Source organism: Orbicella faveolata, unplaced genomic scaffold (genome assembly GCF_042242905.1).
Source record: "Orbicella faveolata isolate gen_17 unplaced genomic scaffold, um_ofav_v1 contig_35, whole genome shotgun sequence".
Classification (NCBI taxonomy): Eukaryota; Metazoa; Cnidaria; class Anthozoa; order Scleractinia; family Merulinidae; genus Orbicella; species Orbicella faveolata.
The window spans coordinates 19005924-19020509 of NW_028301564.1; the positions used below are offsets into that span (position 1 = coordinate 19005924).

The 14586-nt window shown below is 45.9% G+C and overlaps 2 protein-coding genes and 2 pseudogenes across 2 annotated transcripts; 2 read left to right on the forward strand and 2 right to left on the reverse strand.

Moving 5' to 3' along the window:
- Nucleotides 1–3065: 3065 nt before the first annotated feature.
- On the reverse strand, nucleotides 3066–4552 carry LOC149103639 (uncharacterized; annotated as a pseudogene).
- A 1467-nt stretch (nucleotides 4553–6019) lies between these two features.
- On the forward strand, nucleotides 6020–8189 carry LOC149103640 (uncharacterized). The gene has a single exon (XM_089273785.1). The coding sequence runs from the start codon at nucleotides 6487–6489 to the stop codon at nucleotides 7069–7071; it is 585 nt and encodes a 194-aa protein (XP_089129911.1). The 5' UTR covers nucleotides 6020–6486; the 3' UTR covers nucleotides 7072–8189.
- Nucleotides 8190–8316: 127 nt separating this feature from the next.
- Nucleotides 8317–9429, forward strand: LOC149103641 (uncharacterized). The gene has a single exon (XM_089274004.1). It carries the CDS (start codon nucleotides 8524–8526, stop codon nucleotides 8947–8949), a length of 426 nt encoding a protein of 141 aa, XP_089130130.1. The 5' UTR covers nucleotides 8317–8523; the 3' UTR covers nucleotides 8950–9429.
- A 3082-nt stretch (nucleotides 9430–12511) lies between these two features.
- Nucleotides 12512–14231, reverse strand: LOC149103642 (uncharacterized; annotated as a pseudogene).
- Between the last annotated feature and the right edge of the window lie 355 nt (nucleotides 14232–14586).

Sequence of the window (14586 nt, forward strand, 5' to 3'; positions counted from 1 at the left end):
AAGGAATCCGCCTCAAGTATACCAGCAACGACCTCGCGCGTAATATAAAGTACATTTTTTTTGCCACTCTGGCGTGAAATATTCGTGGGCGAGAAACGCAATCAAGTGGACTCAGACGAGCATGTTTTTATAATATGCAAATAAAACCGTCTGTTTCTAAAAGTCAGTTCGAAGCTGGGGTTCTGTTATTTTTTTTTATCAGCTCAGCTTCAAGTCTGCCGCGGATGTCCTTCTCAAGTTTCCGAACATCAACATCAGCAAGCTTTATCTTTGACGGTCGGCGAAGCATCTTTGCTCGGACTTGTTCCTTGAGTGAGTTATACTGTTAAAACTCGGAAAGGATGGTGTCAAACTCGTGGGAAGACACTTCGTTGTTATTCAAAGCTTTGGAGAGCAATCTGTTGATTGTATCCCTCTTGGCAACGGCGAGCGTGGTAATCTCTTGATGTTTTTTTATTTTCGAATCAAGTTTTTTGCTGGCGATTATCAGCCCCGAAGAAACGAGAGCGAAACAACCCCCAGCGCCGCCTAAAGGAACTGTTGCCGGCGGGCCAACCATAGACAGAGCGGAGACAAAACTCGCGCTGGAAAACGCTGCCGAGAAGAACACTGGAGCCGGAGGCACTCCAATTAACGAATTTTCTTGCCCGTTTGTATTTTTTAGCAACGAGGCGATAGTGGCCGACCTCACGGTCCAAAGTGTTGGAAATCTCGTTTATTTTTTGCAAGCGGAAATCTTCGGAAGGCGCCACCAGTAATGGATAGATATGCTCAGAAGGCGGCACGCTTGGTAACACATTTGCAGAAGACATTGTGTATATAAAAAAATTTAATTCAACTCTAATTCAAAAATAAGCGGGAAGCCCTTGAAATCAAAGAGTTCGCCTTCTTCATCTTTGACGGAGACAGTGATGCTATTTATAAACTCGGCTGTAGAGCAGTGCCACAAGGGCTGTTCCGGAGAAGAAAGGTAGCTTACCTTTTCAAAAGGCTTCCCTTTCACATCAAACAGGGCTAAGACATCTGGCCTTTTGCCATTGAAAAGACTCCGTTCTTTGTCGAGCAAATCACAATGAATAAAGTATGTCGTTGGGGATGTAAGCCTTTTTACGAATGCTATAGTTAAAGGAACCAACTTTCGCCCAATACCAAGCAAAGCGGCTAAATCGCGATCAAGTTCAATCGGTTTTTGCCCCAAATTTCTGATTACAAGCTGGCCAACACGTTGATTTATTGCTGTTTGCAAATTATCATAGTTATATTTGGTGAACAGACCTTCTATTTCTTTTGCCATTCTTTCTAAACTGTAATGCCCTGGGATTAATTTACTAATTGACAAAGCTCTATCTTTGTCTTTATTTCCCAAGATGGCTGAACCTTCTTTTTTCAAAGTGTCCCAGCTGTTGAAAATATTACAAGAAAGGAGTTTCATGAAATGTACTTTCGGTAACGGGTCTTGAAAATAGATAGTCTCTCCGTTCTCTTGTGTGACAATAGTGAGAATAACCATTTTATATTTAACAAACAAAATTGTGTCCAAATAAGATGGCGAATTTGTGGAAAGATCCTGAGTTTGTGAAAAAAGCGTCAGCCGCCAAGGAAAAGGCGTGGACAAAATTTTTAAACCACTTTCAAAAGCGGACAAAAGCCGGTTCGTTTCACAAGAAAGCATCGACGAGAAAAACAACGCAACCGCAGAGGTGTTTTTCAAAGAAAGCGAAGGCTCGTTTCAAAGCGTCTTCGGTTCAGTCAGGCGGTATTGGAGTGCGGGAATGAAACAAGCCCTTGGTTTGGGAGACAGCGGGGGTTTTCCTTATCAATTGTCACCACTTGGTTCGAAAGTTTCTTTAGCAATCCCTGCGGAACCTTTCGACGGCAAAGCGCTAAGCTTGAAGAAAATATTCAACGCCGAAATCAAAATCTACGCCACGCCTGACCAATATTTCACGACAAAATTCCGAGAAATATTTCAAAAAACCAAACTCAGGCACACTTCTGGAACCGAATCAAAACACTGGTTAGGAGGGCCTGACATGAAAAATTGGCCGCAACAGCTCAACTTTGCTGTTTTCTGCGCGACACAAGGTTGTGGAATTTCACGTGAAATCTTTGACAAAGGGATAAATCTCCCCCCGCAGATATGAGCTTTTTACACCTTCCACGTGTATTTCGCCGTCATTTTGTACCAGCTTGGAGGAATTCAGAGCAAGAGCGCGTTGCCCGGAGATCCGCCTTTCAGCGAATTCAATAATCATTATGACGTTGCTTCGTACAAAAGGCTATGCGGGGAGTTCGGCATAGACCCTTCGAGCGATTTTCGCTTCACACACGGGCCAAACCACGGGCTTGGAAGTGTTTACGTTTACGCGTCCGGCACGTCGAAAACTGACTACCTATACCCGGGATGGAACAAATTCAGTGACGAAGGAGGGGAAGCGATAAAAGGAAACCTGATTTATTACATCGATCCGGGGACCGCTTCTGATACCCAATCGGACTAGTTCGCGCCAAACACAGCGTCAGGTTTGACGCAGTCGGGGTTGTCGAGAATAAATCAGTCAATCCAGGCTTTCGTTTACTGCATTTTGGGATCGCAAGTCAACGTCCGCAGCAGCATTCTCGGCTCTGGTGGCCGAGCAAAAGAAGCCCAAAGCGAGTTCCTGGTGCTAATGGAAGACGCGATCAGACAACCCGACCTGGCCGAGAGCGTGCAAAGGTACCAGCTCGCGGTGGATCAAGCGAAGGTCAGGCTCAATCTTGCTGTAGCCCCCATGGCCTGGCTTATTCCCGCGCAAATGATAATAAGCACCGAAAGCACAATCGGTTACAACAACAAGCTGAAACAGGCGGTCTCCGGGATGAAACTAGGTGTCAACAACGAGGTAAACCCGGAGACAAAAAAAGCTGCGCTCAAACTAATGGCAGGTGGCCCGTCAAAAATTAACCCTCCTAACAGCCATCCTTCAAACCCGATACACAAAGCCTCAACAGCCGAATCAAGGAAAGCAGATTCGATTGAAACTCAGCAAGAACAGCCAACGGCGCAAAAAATAGAGCCCAAGGCTCCAGATAAAACACCGCAACAGGAAATAAACAAAACGTCGGTAATTGTCGGTGGAGTAGGCTTATCGGCTTTGCTTTTCATGGTTTGGCGGTAAGCTATCGCCGCTTCTTAAAATATTTTTCGAACAAAAACGCCACCGCGGCGAGAATAAGCAGCCAGGTGTGCTCCGCCGGAAACCCGACGACTTGGCCGGCGGCTTTGAACAGGAAGCTCACGATCGATCCAATCAGCCCGGGCAGCAGAGAACCAAGTTTCGCGCCAATATCTTTTAGGCCTTTCCCCAAAGCTTTGCCGGTGGCTTTCAAAGCGTTTGTGATTGAACCGACGACAACTCCTATTGTGACCCCGCGGCGAGAAGAATAGCAGTGACCGTGACGCCATATTTTTTGAAGATCTCTTTGACCCTTTCCAAGAGAGGCCGCCCTCTTTCCCTTTCCGCAATCTGAGTTTGCAAACGCGCGAGCTCCTCGTTTCTTTCTGCCACTCTGCCTTCTGCGGCTTGTATGTCGGAGGGCGAGGCATTCTCATCTTGGATGATCGCCCGATCTTGCTCGTTTTGGCGCTGCAGGTCGCTTTCCTGCTCTTTCAGGTCGTCCAACGGTTTTGTTTGGTTGAGCCTTTCTTCCATGGCGTTTGTTTCACTTTCTTTTGCTGCGAGGCTGGCCCTGAGTCTGTCAACCTTAGCTTGTTCTTTTTCTCTGTTTCTTGCTTGTTTTGTAAGCGAGTCCAATTCTTTTTTCTTGTTTTCAAGATCGGTTTGATAGTTCTTTTTCAGTTGTTTCAGCCCACGCAGCTCTACTTCACTTTCAAGATTCGAACCTTGTTTATCCAGAATGGCATCAATATGAGCGTTAGTTTGCTCAATTTTACGTCTCAGGGCTTCCACTTCTTTCTTTTCTTCTTCTCTTTTCGAAGAGAGTGTTTCTGCCTGTTGTAGTTGGATCTCTGCCTCTCTTAAACTTTGGCGTTGTTCTTTGATAGTATCACGGTCTTCAGCTATAATTTCTTCAGCACTCGGGCCAAGTTCATCTTTAAATGAGTCTAAAAACGTTTTCATGAAGCCTGACTCATCATCTTTTAGAATCTTGTACTCACCCTTTTGAGACCCCAAAGCAACAATTTTTCCCTCATTTTTTCCAGTGCCTCATATTTTGCTTTAGGGGATTTGTCTTTTATCGTGTCCACAGCTTTTTTGAGTTTTCGCCGCAAAAAACTTTCTTTTTGAAGATCAGTGATTGAAGGTGTCCTTTCAAGCAAAGGGGTTTCTTCCTGATGAGAAATGTCAGGCAGGCCGGACTGCTCGTGCTGTATAGTATGCATTTCCGTTTGTTCCCACCCGTGGTAGAGGACGCCAGGTTGGTAGGGAGTGGATGAGTGTTGAAAAGGATGGGTTCTGTCAACCTCTTGTTCTTCATCATCATCATCGTGGTCAAGCTGATTGTCAAGGGCCGGGTCTTCGTGACCAAAGTCGCCGCCGCCTGTCGCCATAGCGATATATTCCAATTATGTTATTTTTAAATTAGAAAAATAATCGCAGGCGTATTATACAATGTCGGTGCAAGAGAATCTTCGCCCAACGTACAACAAAAAGTCATTTCAAGCCTTGAGGGCCAAGCGCGAGGTCAATCGAATCTCCTTTAAAAAAACTGAAGCCAACCCTGGCGATGAGCTGGATGTTAGAGTGCCTAAGCTGCACGAGAGCGAGGTTCTGGTGCCGGGCTCACTAGCGCTCGTCTTTGAAATCGACCTTTCTGGAGGGCACGCCAACAACTTCCTTGTCCAGAACGTCACGCGGGCTCTCGTCGAAAGGTTGCAAGTGAAGTTTGGAGGCACCACCCTGCAAGACACGGTCAAATACAACCAATACAAAACTTTCGAAGACCCTTTTCTTTCGCAGGAAGAACGAGACGGCATGATTCTCGAAGGGATTCAGAGCGAGGATCTATGCAAGATCCGCTCAGGCGCGGGAGACAAGAAAACCTCGGGCGTCGACGCTGAAAACGCGCCAAACGGGGTATTCGGAAGCAGGTACCGGATCAGGCTGGACAATCAGCTGATAACTGACAATGGCGTTTTCTACCCCACGGCCCTTTACAACGACCTCGAGTTCATTATAACACTTGCTAAAGCTAAAGATGTGGTCAGAGGTTCCGATTCAACCCGGCTGAAATGCAAACTGAAAAACATCAAGCTCGAGTACGAAATGATCCGCAGCAAGACTTTGGCAGACGAGGCAGTCAGCGTTTACAACAGCGGCAAAGAGTTCGTTTACGACTACGTGAAGCATTATACGAAGGTAAATTTCAAAAAAGACATCGACAAGTTTCTCAACATTGAATTCAACGCCCAAATAAGGTCGCTCAAAGCCCTCCTCCTCCTGTTCATGGAGCCGCATGCTGACGGCGCCAGAGATTCAGAAAAATTCATCTTCCCCGATCTCACGAAAGTCAGCGTCACGGTCAACGGCTGGCCCAACATGATTTATAACAACGGAATCGAAGACATTGACATGTGGAGAGAGGCGAGCCGCATGTTTGCGAAAGAAAAAAATGGAACCGATCACATGGATATGACAAAGTTTTACACCGGCGATAAGTTCGGGCTTGTGATTGATATGCGCTCCATGGCGGATAGGCTGTTGCACGGTAGCGGCGCGCGCCTCGTGAACAGTCATTCAGGCATCCAACTGCAAATTGATCGGAAAGGTGAGGGCTCAGGCGACGTGGAGTGCCACATATTCGTCATCTCCGACGCCCAGTTCAACATTATGGACAGACAGTTTGTTTCTGTGCTGTATTGAATAGGAACATGGACCCCGGTAAGATTCCCTTCAACGCTCTCATCGTGGAGCCGACCAATTCAGGAAAATCGAGGTTCGCGGCCCTTTCCGCGGCAAGTTCGACTACATCGTTCTCATCTGCCCCACATTCGCGCACAACAGGGCCTACTACCGGATTGGTGAAAACGATTCAAGAATGAATGTGATAATGTGCGAGCAGCACGACGTGGAAAAGTGGTTGAAGATAGTGAGATGGCTTTTCGAGGGCACCAACACGCTCATAATACTCGATGACTGCGCGGCCTCCAAAGACGTGAAAGGGCGCACTGGCGAACTGGTGAATCTCGCTTTTTCTGCTCGGCATATGGGCATCAGCGTTTGGGTGCTGATCAAGAAGATGACAGGCATAACAGCTTCCTTCCGGGAGAACGTGGAGGCGATCGTTCTCTTTTACACCCCCTCGGCCAAGACCACGAAAGCCATCTTCGATGATTACGCTGGCGAACTCTCTCAGGATGAGTACAAAGGTCTGGTTTCAAAGCCGAAAGAGCGAAAGTTCTCTTATCTTGTGTTCGCGCTTCGCCACCCTTACGGGGTAAAGTTATTATGAATAAAAAATGAAAGCTATATATAGCCTTGAACAATGGCTGAAGAAGAGGCCGCGTTAGCAGAAGTTATGAACCTTCTTCAAACCGAGCCCGAGCCGCCGAGTGGTCCTGCAGGTGGCCTTGTTCCAACCGCCCCCGGACCTGACGTTCCTGCTCTTCGTGAGCAGCTGGTCGTGCTGGTGTCTACAGGCAAAGCCAAAGAGGCCATCGGAGTGCAGCTAACCCACGAGCAGGTGAAGCGCCTGAGCGACAAAGAGGTCGAGAAATACACCAAACGTTACGAGACGTACGTGGGCTCAAAGACAACAGAAAGTCTGATCGACAGCTTCATTTTTCTTGCAACCAAAGCGGTCGGAATGACCCTAAGCATCAAAGACATCGACGCTTACCAAAAAGAGTTCAGAAACGACTACATCACAAACAAAGAGCTCTCCAATCTGGCCGGCAACCTTGCTTTGAAGTGCGGCCGGTTTCTTGCTGCGGCCAACGCGGCGCTGATCACCACAAAACATATTGATTTTAACTCGCATTTGGAGAGAAGGGACGAAGCAAAATTGGAAGAAATTCCGCAGCAATCCTCAACGACTGCTGAGGGATTGCTGACAAATTCCGCAGAGTAATTTTCTAAGCATTATTATATCAGCTCAGCGTACGCATTTGTTTCAGAATGTCAACCGAACAATTCGAGAGCGCACCTGCCGTCACGGCGCATTCTCAGGGCGAGACCCATACAGCACCTCCAGTCGATGTCACACAGCAAGCGACAACTCCGACTGCAACAACGACAACGCAGCGCGTAAAAAATCCCAGGCGTGTGGCCGCTGGAAGAATGGTTGCTGAAAGAACGCGGATGGCACGGAAAAAAACAGAAGAAAGCAGCAGAGGCTTATCTCGCGGAAAACAAGACGAAAGCCGCCACGGCTGCTCCTGAACCAGACCCGACTTCAGAAGGCGGGGAGAAAAAAAATAGCGGCCTCAGCACCACCCAATGGCTTGCTGTTGGCAGCATATGCGTTTCACTGATCGGGATTTATTACAAACGTGAAGAGCTCAAGGCCGCGTTCGACAAAAAAACGTCTGAGCCCGCGCCTGAGCCCGCGCCTGAGCCCGCGCGTGTTGAGACAGAACCTGCTCGCGCGACAAAACCAAAAGGTTTAAAAACATTTATTTAAACTTTCGAGTGTAAAGCATATCACGATGCCAAAACCAAACGTTTCACAGATTCTAATCTCTTCAGCCGCAATTGCTGGCATTTCAATAGTATGGTACGACTTCAACAAAAAGGTTTATGAATCAGTCTTAGATCTTTTCAAGAGAACATTTTGTGACACGGCCGCAGAAAAGGCAAGAAGAATAAAAGAAATGGAGGAAGAAATAGAGGAAGAAATAGGAAGAATAGAAGAAGAAGAAGAAGAAGAAGCCGCGGGAAAGACAGATTAATTTTGTTTTAAACTTTTGTTATTTTCCTAATATCTAACGCACCATGTCCGAAAAAAACAATAAGCTTGTCAAGACCGTCGTTGTCGCCGCTACTCTCACTGGCTTAGCCGCTGGCATCGGCTGGGCCGCAAAAAAGGTCGTAAAAGAGAATTTTACTTCTGATCCCAGCAGTAGCGCGATGAATTACGTGAAGTTCACCGCCGCCATGGCTGGTAGCATCGCGCTCAAAGAGTACCTCGAGGGCCAAAAAATCCTTCCCACCAGCGTCTGAAATTAATGATTTGAAGAAAAAAATCTCTTATATTGCACCACGGCAGGTATTGTAATCATCGGGGATATTGTTAACGAGGATCTTTTGAGAACCGCGATAGAAAAAGAAAAGAGCTACGATGAAGTAGTCAAGGAGTTTCCAGAGCTTTTCGATCAATTAATTCTCGACCGCGAAAAATTATTTTTCTGGGCCTTGGAAAACATGAGTATAAAAAATTTGGTGTCTCCTAAAAAGTGCTCGAGAAAAATACAAGACCGAACCCAAAAAACTTCTCGACTGGATTGCGGAAGAGACAAGAAGAACCTCGAGTTACAGCTTCTGAAATTTATGATTTAAAAAAAAGACTCTGCTATATAACACCATGGCGAGCATCGCGATTATGGTTGGTGGGGCTGTGTTGAACGCCACGGCTTTTATCGGAGGTAATTATCTGGCGAGGGGGCTTGGCGGGGGTGGCAAAGCTGCACTTGAAGAAAAAAAGCGCCATGACAAAGCTCTCGAGGCGTACCAAGCGGCTCACGCCAAATACACGCGCGACCGCACCCATCTTCTCGACTGGATTTCGACCAACGCGCACACAAAGGCGGAAGCCAAGCAGAACTTCACCAACACTGACTATGCCCTCAAACTCTACAACCAGGCGCATTCTGACGAACGAATGATACCCCCCAAAGAGCCCAAGTTCTCAGATTTCTATCAGCCGAGCGAGCAGCAGAAAAATGGTGAACTCATGTTCGTGGGCGCGGAGGCGCTCGCTCTGGGCTACGCAGCCTTCCGGTTCCTTTAAACTTTTTTTTAACTCCTTTCTTATAGTAACGCTATGGATGACAAACTAGCAAAGATATACCACGGCCCCGGGGGCTACTGGAAAGGTATCGTCGCGATAAAAAAATTAGCCGAGGCTGCCAAGGTACCTGAAGAAACCGCAAAAAAGTGGCTGATCAGGCAAGCGCTCTGACAGATATTCCTCCCCGCGCCGAGGCGAATTCCTCGACCGAAATTCGGCGTTCCCACACCCAACAAGGTCCACCAGGCGGATCTTCTTTTTCTGCCGCACGACAAACTGCCTCGCGGGCGCAAAGTTTTCAAATACGCGCTGACCGTTGTTGACGTGGCCAGCCGCTACAAAGAGGCCGCACCCCTGACTTCGAAAAATTCTGATGAGGTCGCCCAGGCCTTTCAGAAGATTTACAAGCGTGCGCCTCTGAAATGGCCTCAAATGCTGCAGGTTGACCCAGGGCGCGAATTCATGGGCGCTGTCACACAAGAGATGGAAAAGCACAAAACATATATCCGGCGCGGGCGGGTTGACATTCACCGCGACCAGGCTATTGTTGAACGTTTCAACCGCACCCTGGCTGAGCGCTTGTTTGGGCACCAGTACGCCGTGGAAATGCGACTCCCTGAGGGCCAGCGGTCTACTGCCTGGGTGAAAAGACTTCCAGAAGTTGTTTTGGCTTTGAACAACGAGGTAACAAGCCTTATCGGCAAGAAACCCGCCGTTGCCATCAAAGAAAAATCTGTTTATGCAAGGCCATCGACATCTTATTCAAGGCCTGTTGGAAAAAACGAAAAAAAAATACTCCCCTCTCTTGTCCAAGTTTGTTATCTCTACCAACCCGGAGAGCTTGAAGGCGGTGTAAAAAGAGCCACAGATCCAATCTGGTCTTTGAAGGTTTTCAGCATTGAAAGATCTTTTACCAAACCGAATCAACCCGTTCTCTACTATTTGCACGACGGTCCCAAGCGCGGCTTCGTGCGTGAAGAACTCCTCGTTGTCCCTCCAAACACACAATTACCCCCAGAGCAACTTTGAAACTTCGGCATCTAACTCTCTAAGTTCATCATCTGTTAATGTAGGCAATATATGCATGTTGGTGTACCCGTAAGCTTTTGTATGGATACCATCGTCACCTATCCATCGCTTTGAATCAAATGGTGAAAGCGAAATTTTGTTTAGATGCATGCCGTAGATCTCGTGTCCCTCGCTTCGAAGAATATTCATTCCATGCCATAGCTGCTTCGTACCAAAAAGCGTTTCCTTGTACTGTTCATGCATTATTTGTTTCTTGACAACGCCCTTTTTTACGCCCTTTGCTTTTTTGATTTTTTTTTTCGTCCGCCTTCAAGATAGAGTACATTTTCGGTCTAAGGCACACACACTCTGCTATGGGGGTTCCGGCACATTCGTTTTTCATTTTGCCCAAGACTTGTTTGTGGGTGTTTGAGTGGAGTGGATGCTCCTTCGGGTAGTCGCTCGTATCATACAGATTTTTGTTCGTTTCGATGTCTTTGTAGATGTCATCCGTTTCAATCTCAAGCAGAAGGCTGTCGGTGTCTGTGTACAAGAGCTCGCACCTTGAGCCGTATTGTTTTTTTAGCTCGTAAGTCGTACATCAGGATCTTGCTGATCGTCATCCCCGTGTAGACCGGCTTGTTGAGAAGCAGCTTGCTTTTTCGCATGTCGATTCCTACCAGGTCGTTTGAAAATATAACATGCCTTGAGTACAAAGGGCTGGCAACCAATTTTCTTATTTTGTCCGTCCCACAAATTTTAGCCCCACAAATAATTAACAAAAGATCGGAGAATTTTATTTATTTTTAACTATTGATCTCATTCGTTGTTATCATTCATTTGTCATTCGTTTGTCCCCGTCCCACAAATTTTAGCCCCACAAATAATTAACAAAAGATCGGAGAGTTTTATCTATTTTTAACTATTGATCTCATTAGTTGTTATCAAAATTATATTTTTTATAAGAATTACTTAATTCTTGTATTAATTTTTTATTAACTGTATTAATTACTTATCTATTAATTGTAGTTATTTTATGTATCTTATTAGTACACGACCCCACAAGCTTGTTAGCTTTGACGTCTTTTATCGTGTATAAATAAAGGTTGTATATGTATGTCCCATTACTGTGTACTATTTTTATGTCAACGCGGTTACGCAGGTTTTCCATGGTTTTGCCGAAAACTGAGTTATTCATGAGCTTGTAAAAGTTCTTTTCAAAGTCGCTCTTTGCGTTTTTCCTGAATTCTGTGTTCATCCGGATGTACGGCTCCATCCAGCATTCTTGTTCTAACTCCAACACCCTGTGCACGCGCTTCAGTTTCATGCCCTGCTTCAGATAAAACTGCAAGTTTCTGTAATGCACGACATAGTTCCTTTTGTCCTCAAGCGTCAGCAGCAGCTTCTTGCTGTCCGGGGGTTTCAGCTCCAGGTCTTTCATCAACCTCTTTCGGTATTTCGACATACATTCTTTTTTCACGACCTTTTTCTCCGGCGATAGCTGTTGTGCTCCTCGTGCAGTTCTGCTGGATATTCAAGATCAACCTCAAGAATCCAACCGTTCTTTGCGTTTTCTTTTTTCTTTAGGATCTCCTCCTCTGTGGGCATAACACGTTTCCATTTGAAATCTCTTTTCGGGAGGGGCTTGCTCATTGCCCATCCGTAAAGGTTGTTTGCGTCGAGATACATGATGTATTTTTTTGGCTTGCTTGGGTCATAGTCCGGTACTAGCGGGTTGTTTGCCTTAGCGTATCTCTTGCTCACCATGGAGATTCCGCCCCGCATTCCCCTTTCCACGAAGAGATGCATTTCAAGGTCTGTGAATAGCTCAAGCTCGACCCCTGTCTTTTTCAAGAGCACGTCCCAGCTGAGGCCTGGCGACGTGAAATAATGCGCCGGATCTAACCCGTACTGCTCTTGGCAAAGGTTTCGGAAGTTCTCAAAAACATCCGCCAAAAGGGCGGCATCCGTTTTCACGTAAAGATCGTGAAAATCGCCCAGATTTTTGCATTCAAAAGCCTCCCAGATAGCCTGCGCGTGCGCGTACTCTTCGTCTGTTATGTGCTCGTCGTTCAGCTTGCTGTAAAAGTTCTCTTTATCCGCAAGCCTTGTCTCGCTAAATCTCCCCCATGAGTCCATGTACTCGTAAGGGTAGATCCCTTTTTTGTAAAGCAGGTCGCTGCCTTTTGAAATCGTTGATGTTATTTTCAATGACTCATCCGGTGTTGCGCTTGCAAGTGAATCAAGGCTTCTTTGCAAAAAGTCCAAGCTGTCGATGAAACGCAGACCTCCGACTGAAAATGTGATGTATTTCTCCATGTTGTTGGCGACGCATTTCACCTCTTTCTGCATCTGCGACATCGCTTGCATTAAATGGTGTGCGTCGTAGCCCCTCAGGTTGTGAAATATAACTGGTATTTGGTCCGTCTTGGGATTTATTCGCAATTTCTTATTGCATTCGCTGTGCGCGGCTCCGCGGTACCTGCCCGTTATGTGGCAATGGTCCTTTACTGCGTCTCTGAAGTTTTTCTGAAGTAAAGGGTTTCCACAGTACTTACAATTTTCCTGTGATTTTGCTTCCAACTGGTCTTTTTTTGTCTGCCAGTCTTTTTAGCCTTTGAACACCCCATTTCTGCTCTTTCTGTGCCATGTAAAAACATTTTTTGTGACCTTGACCCCAATAACTGCATTTTTCACTGTCTTCTTCACCGGCTTCTTCGATGTTCGAAACAGGTAAAGAATCTAAGAATTCGTCTTTTATCAAACTTTTGTTACAAATGTGGCAATCAGTTGCTTTTTGGAATTTTCCCCAGTCTTCGGCCGCCATCACGATCGGCTTTGGTGCGGCCAAACTCTCTCTTATTTTCTCCTCTTCCTGCAGAATGTCACTTAAAAACGTTCCCACCGCGTTTTCGCCCCTGTAAACCTTTGACCCTGAAACCTCTCCGTCGCTTCTCACAACCATGTAAGAATGCCCGCATGCCTCATGCCTTTCGGTCTTCTCTGTGTAGCTTGTTTACTCTCTCTCTGGCCCACGCTCACAGCCCGGAATCTTTCTGACTAAAGCCTCGAAGTCCGCGTATATCACGTAGGGCATCTTCATCTGTTTGTGATGGTTTTGGAAGGAAAGGGTGTTTTTCCCATCCTCTGGCATCTCAATCCCTGTCGGCCTGCCGTTCACACCGTTGCAATATTTTTTTGTGCCTTTCCAGCAAGTCTGCTCTTGAGAAACCAGTTAAGCACAACATACAATAGTGCTTTGCATTTCTGTTCTTGCTCTGATCGAAGAGCAAAGCGCTTTCTCTTTTTACGTAACAATAGTGCTGAATTTCCCCCGACTCAATTAACATCAGGTTTATCCGCGGCACATTCGCTTCTTTTTTGCTTATCTGGAGCACAATTACACAATTGTTTTCCCAGCCAAATACGTTTATTGCGAGGTTTGCGTTTTGTGCCTCGAGCTTTTCTATCTGTTTTACTGGTGTTGGGAAATCGATGCCTCCGTAGTTAATACCGTCGTTAACCGTATATTTGCTTGGTCTTTGCGGGTCTTTCCCGTGTTTTGGAGGGAATAAAGCGGCTCTGAGTGCCCACTTCAAACATTTGTTATCCCTGTTTTCCACGTTTATTATTGCCTTCTTTTTTGCCAGTTTGGCTGGAAGAGGCAAATAGGTTCCTCCGCGAAGTGAATTATAGCGCGCGACATTCACGTACGCAATCTCTATCATTTCAACTTCCCATCCTGATCCCTTCTCAGACCAGTTTTCTGTTTCTCTTTTTGCGATTTCAATGAATTCATCAAATTTTTGTTTTATCTGGTCCTCATCATTCCTTTTGAAAACGTGCGGTTTGTCGTCTTTAAAATAATGCTCCATGCATTGCGTTTCACCGTTTCTTTCTATTGAAAACTTTACTTGTAACCCAAAACTTACTTTTACGCTTTTTAACTTTTGGATTTCTTGTTCAACCAAATCAGTGATCTTTTCTTTATTTTCTCTTGCAAACATTAAAAGATCTTTATTGTTTGGATTTCTTTCGGACACATCCATTCTCCACACACGAAGCCATTCTTGGAAATTATTTTGGGATATTTGAAATCCGTCATATAATACGGTAAAATCTGGTTTTAACGGTTCGGGTAGGTTTATGTTTTCCCCCTTCGGTATTGGGCCGTAAAACATTTGCAGAACATCGGACGAATATCTTGCGGCTGCCATCTGGCCGTATATACATGTGCATATACTTCTTCAATAGGAAAAAATTCTGGCGCATTTTTGTATATAATCAGTGCAGGCATTTCTTCAAGAAAAAGTATTTGTGCGCCACATCTGCTTATATTGATTACAGACATTACAGCTTCGCTGGACCGCTCGCGCGATTTCATTTTATGATGTTGCGACACACACATGTAAGATGAGGGTTCTGGGCGCAGTTGTTCTTGCTGTTTTTTCCCCGAATCCCGAGTGGTTGGGGTGGCGGGATTCGGGGAAAACCCGCAAGAACCACTGCGCCAGAACCCTCATCTTACATGTGTGTAGTTATGTTTTTACTCCGTCTGAGTGCAAGCACTTTGTCGCTTATTCAAAAACCTATCGCCATCAGTCAACGCTTTAGCTGCGTTTGATTTGT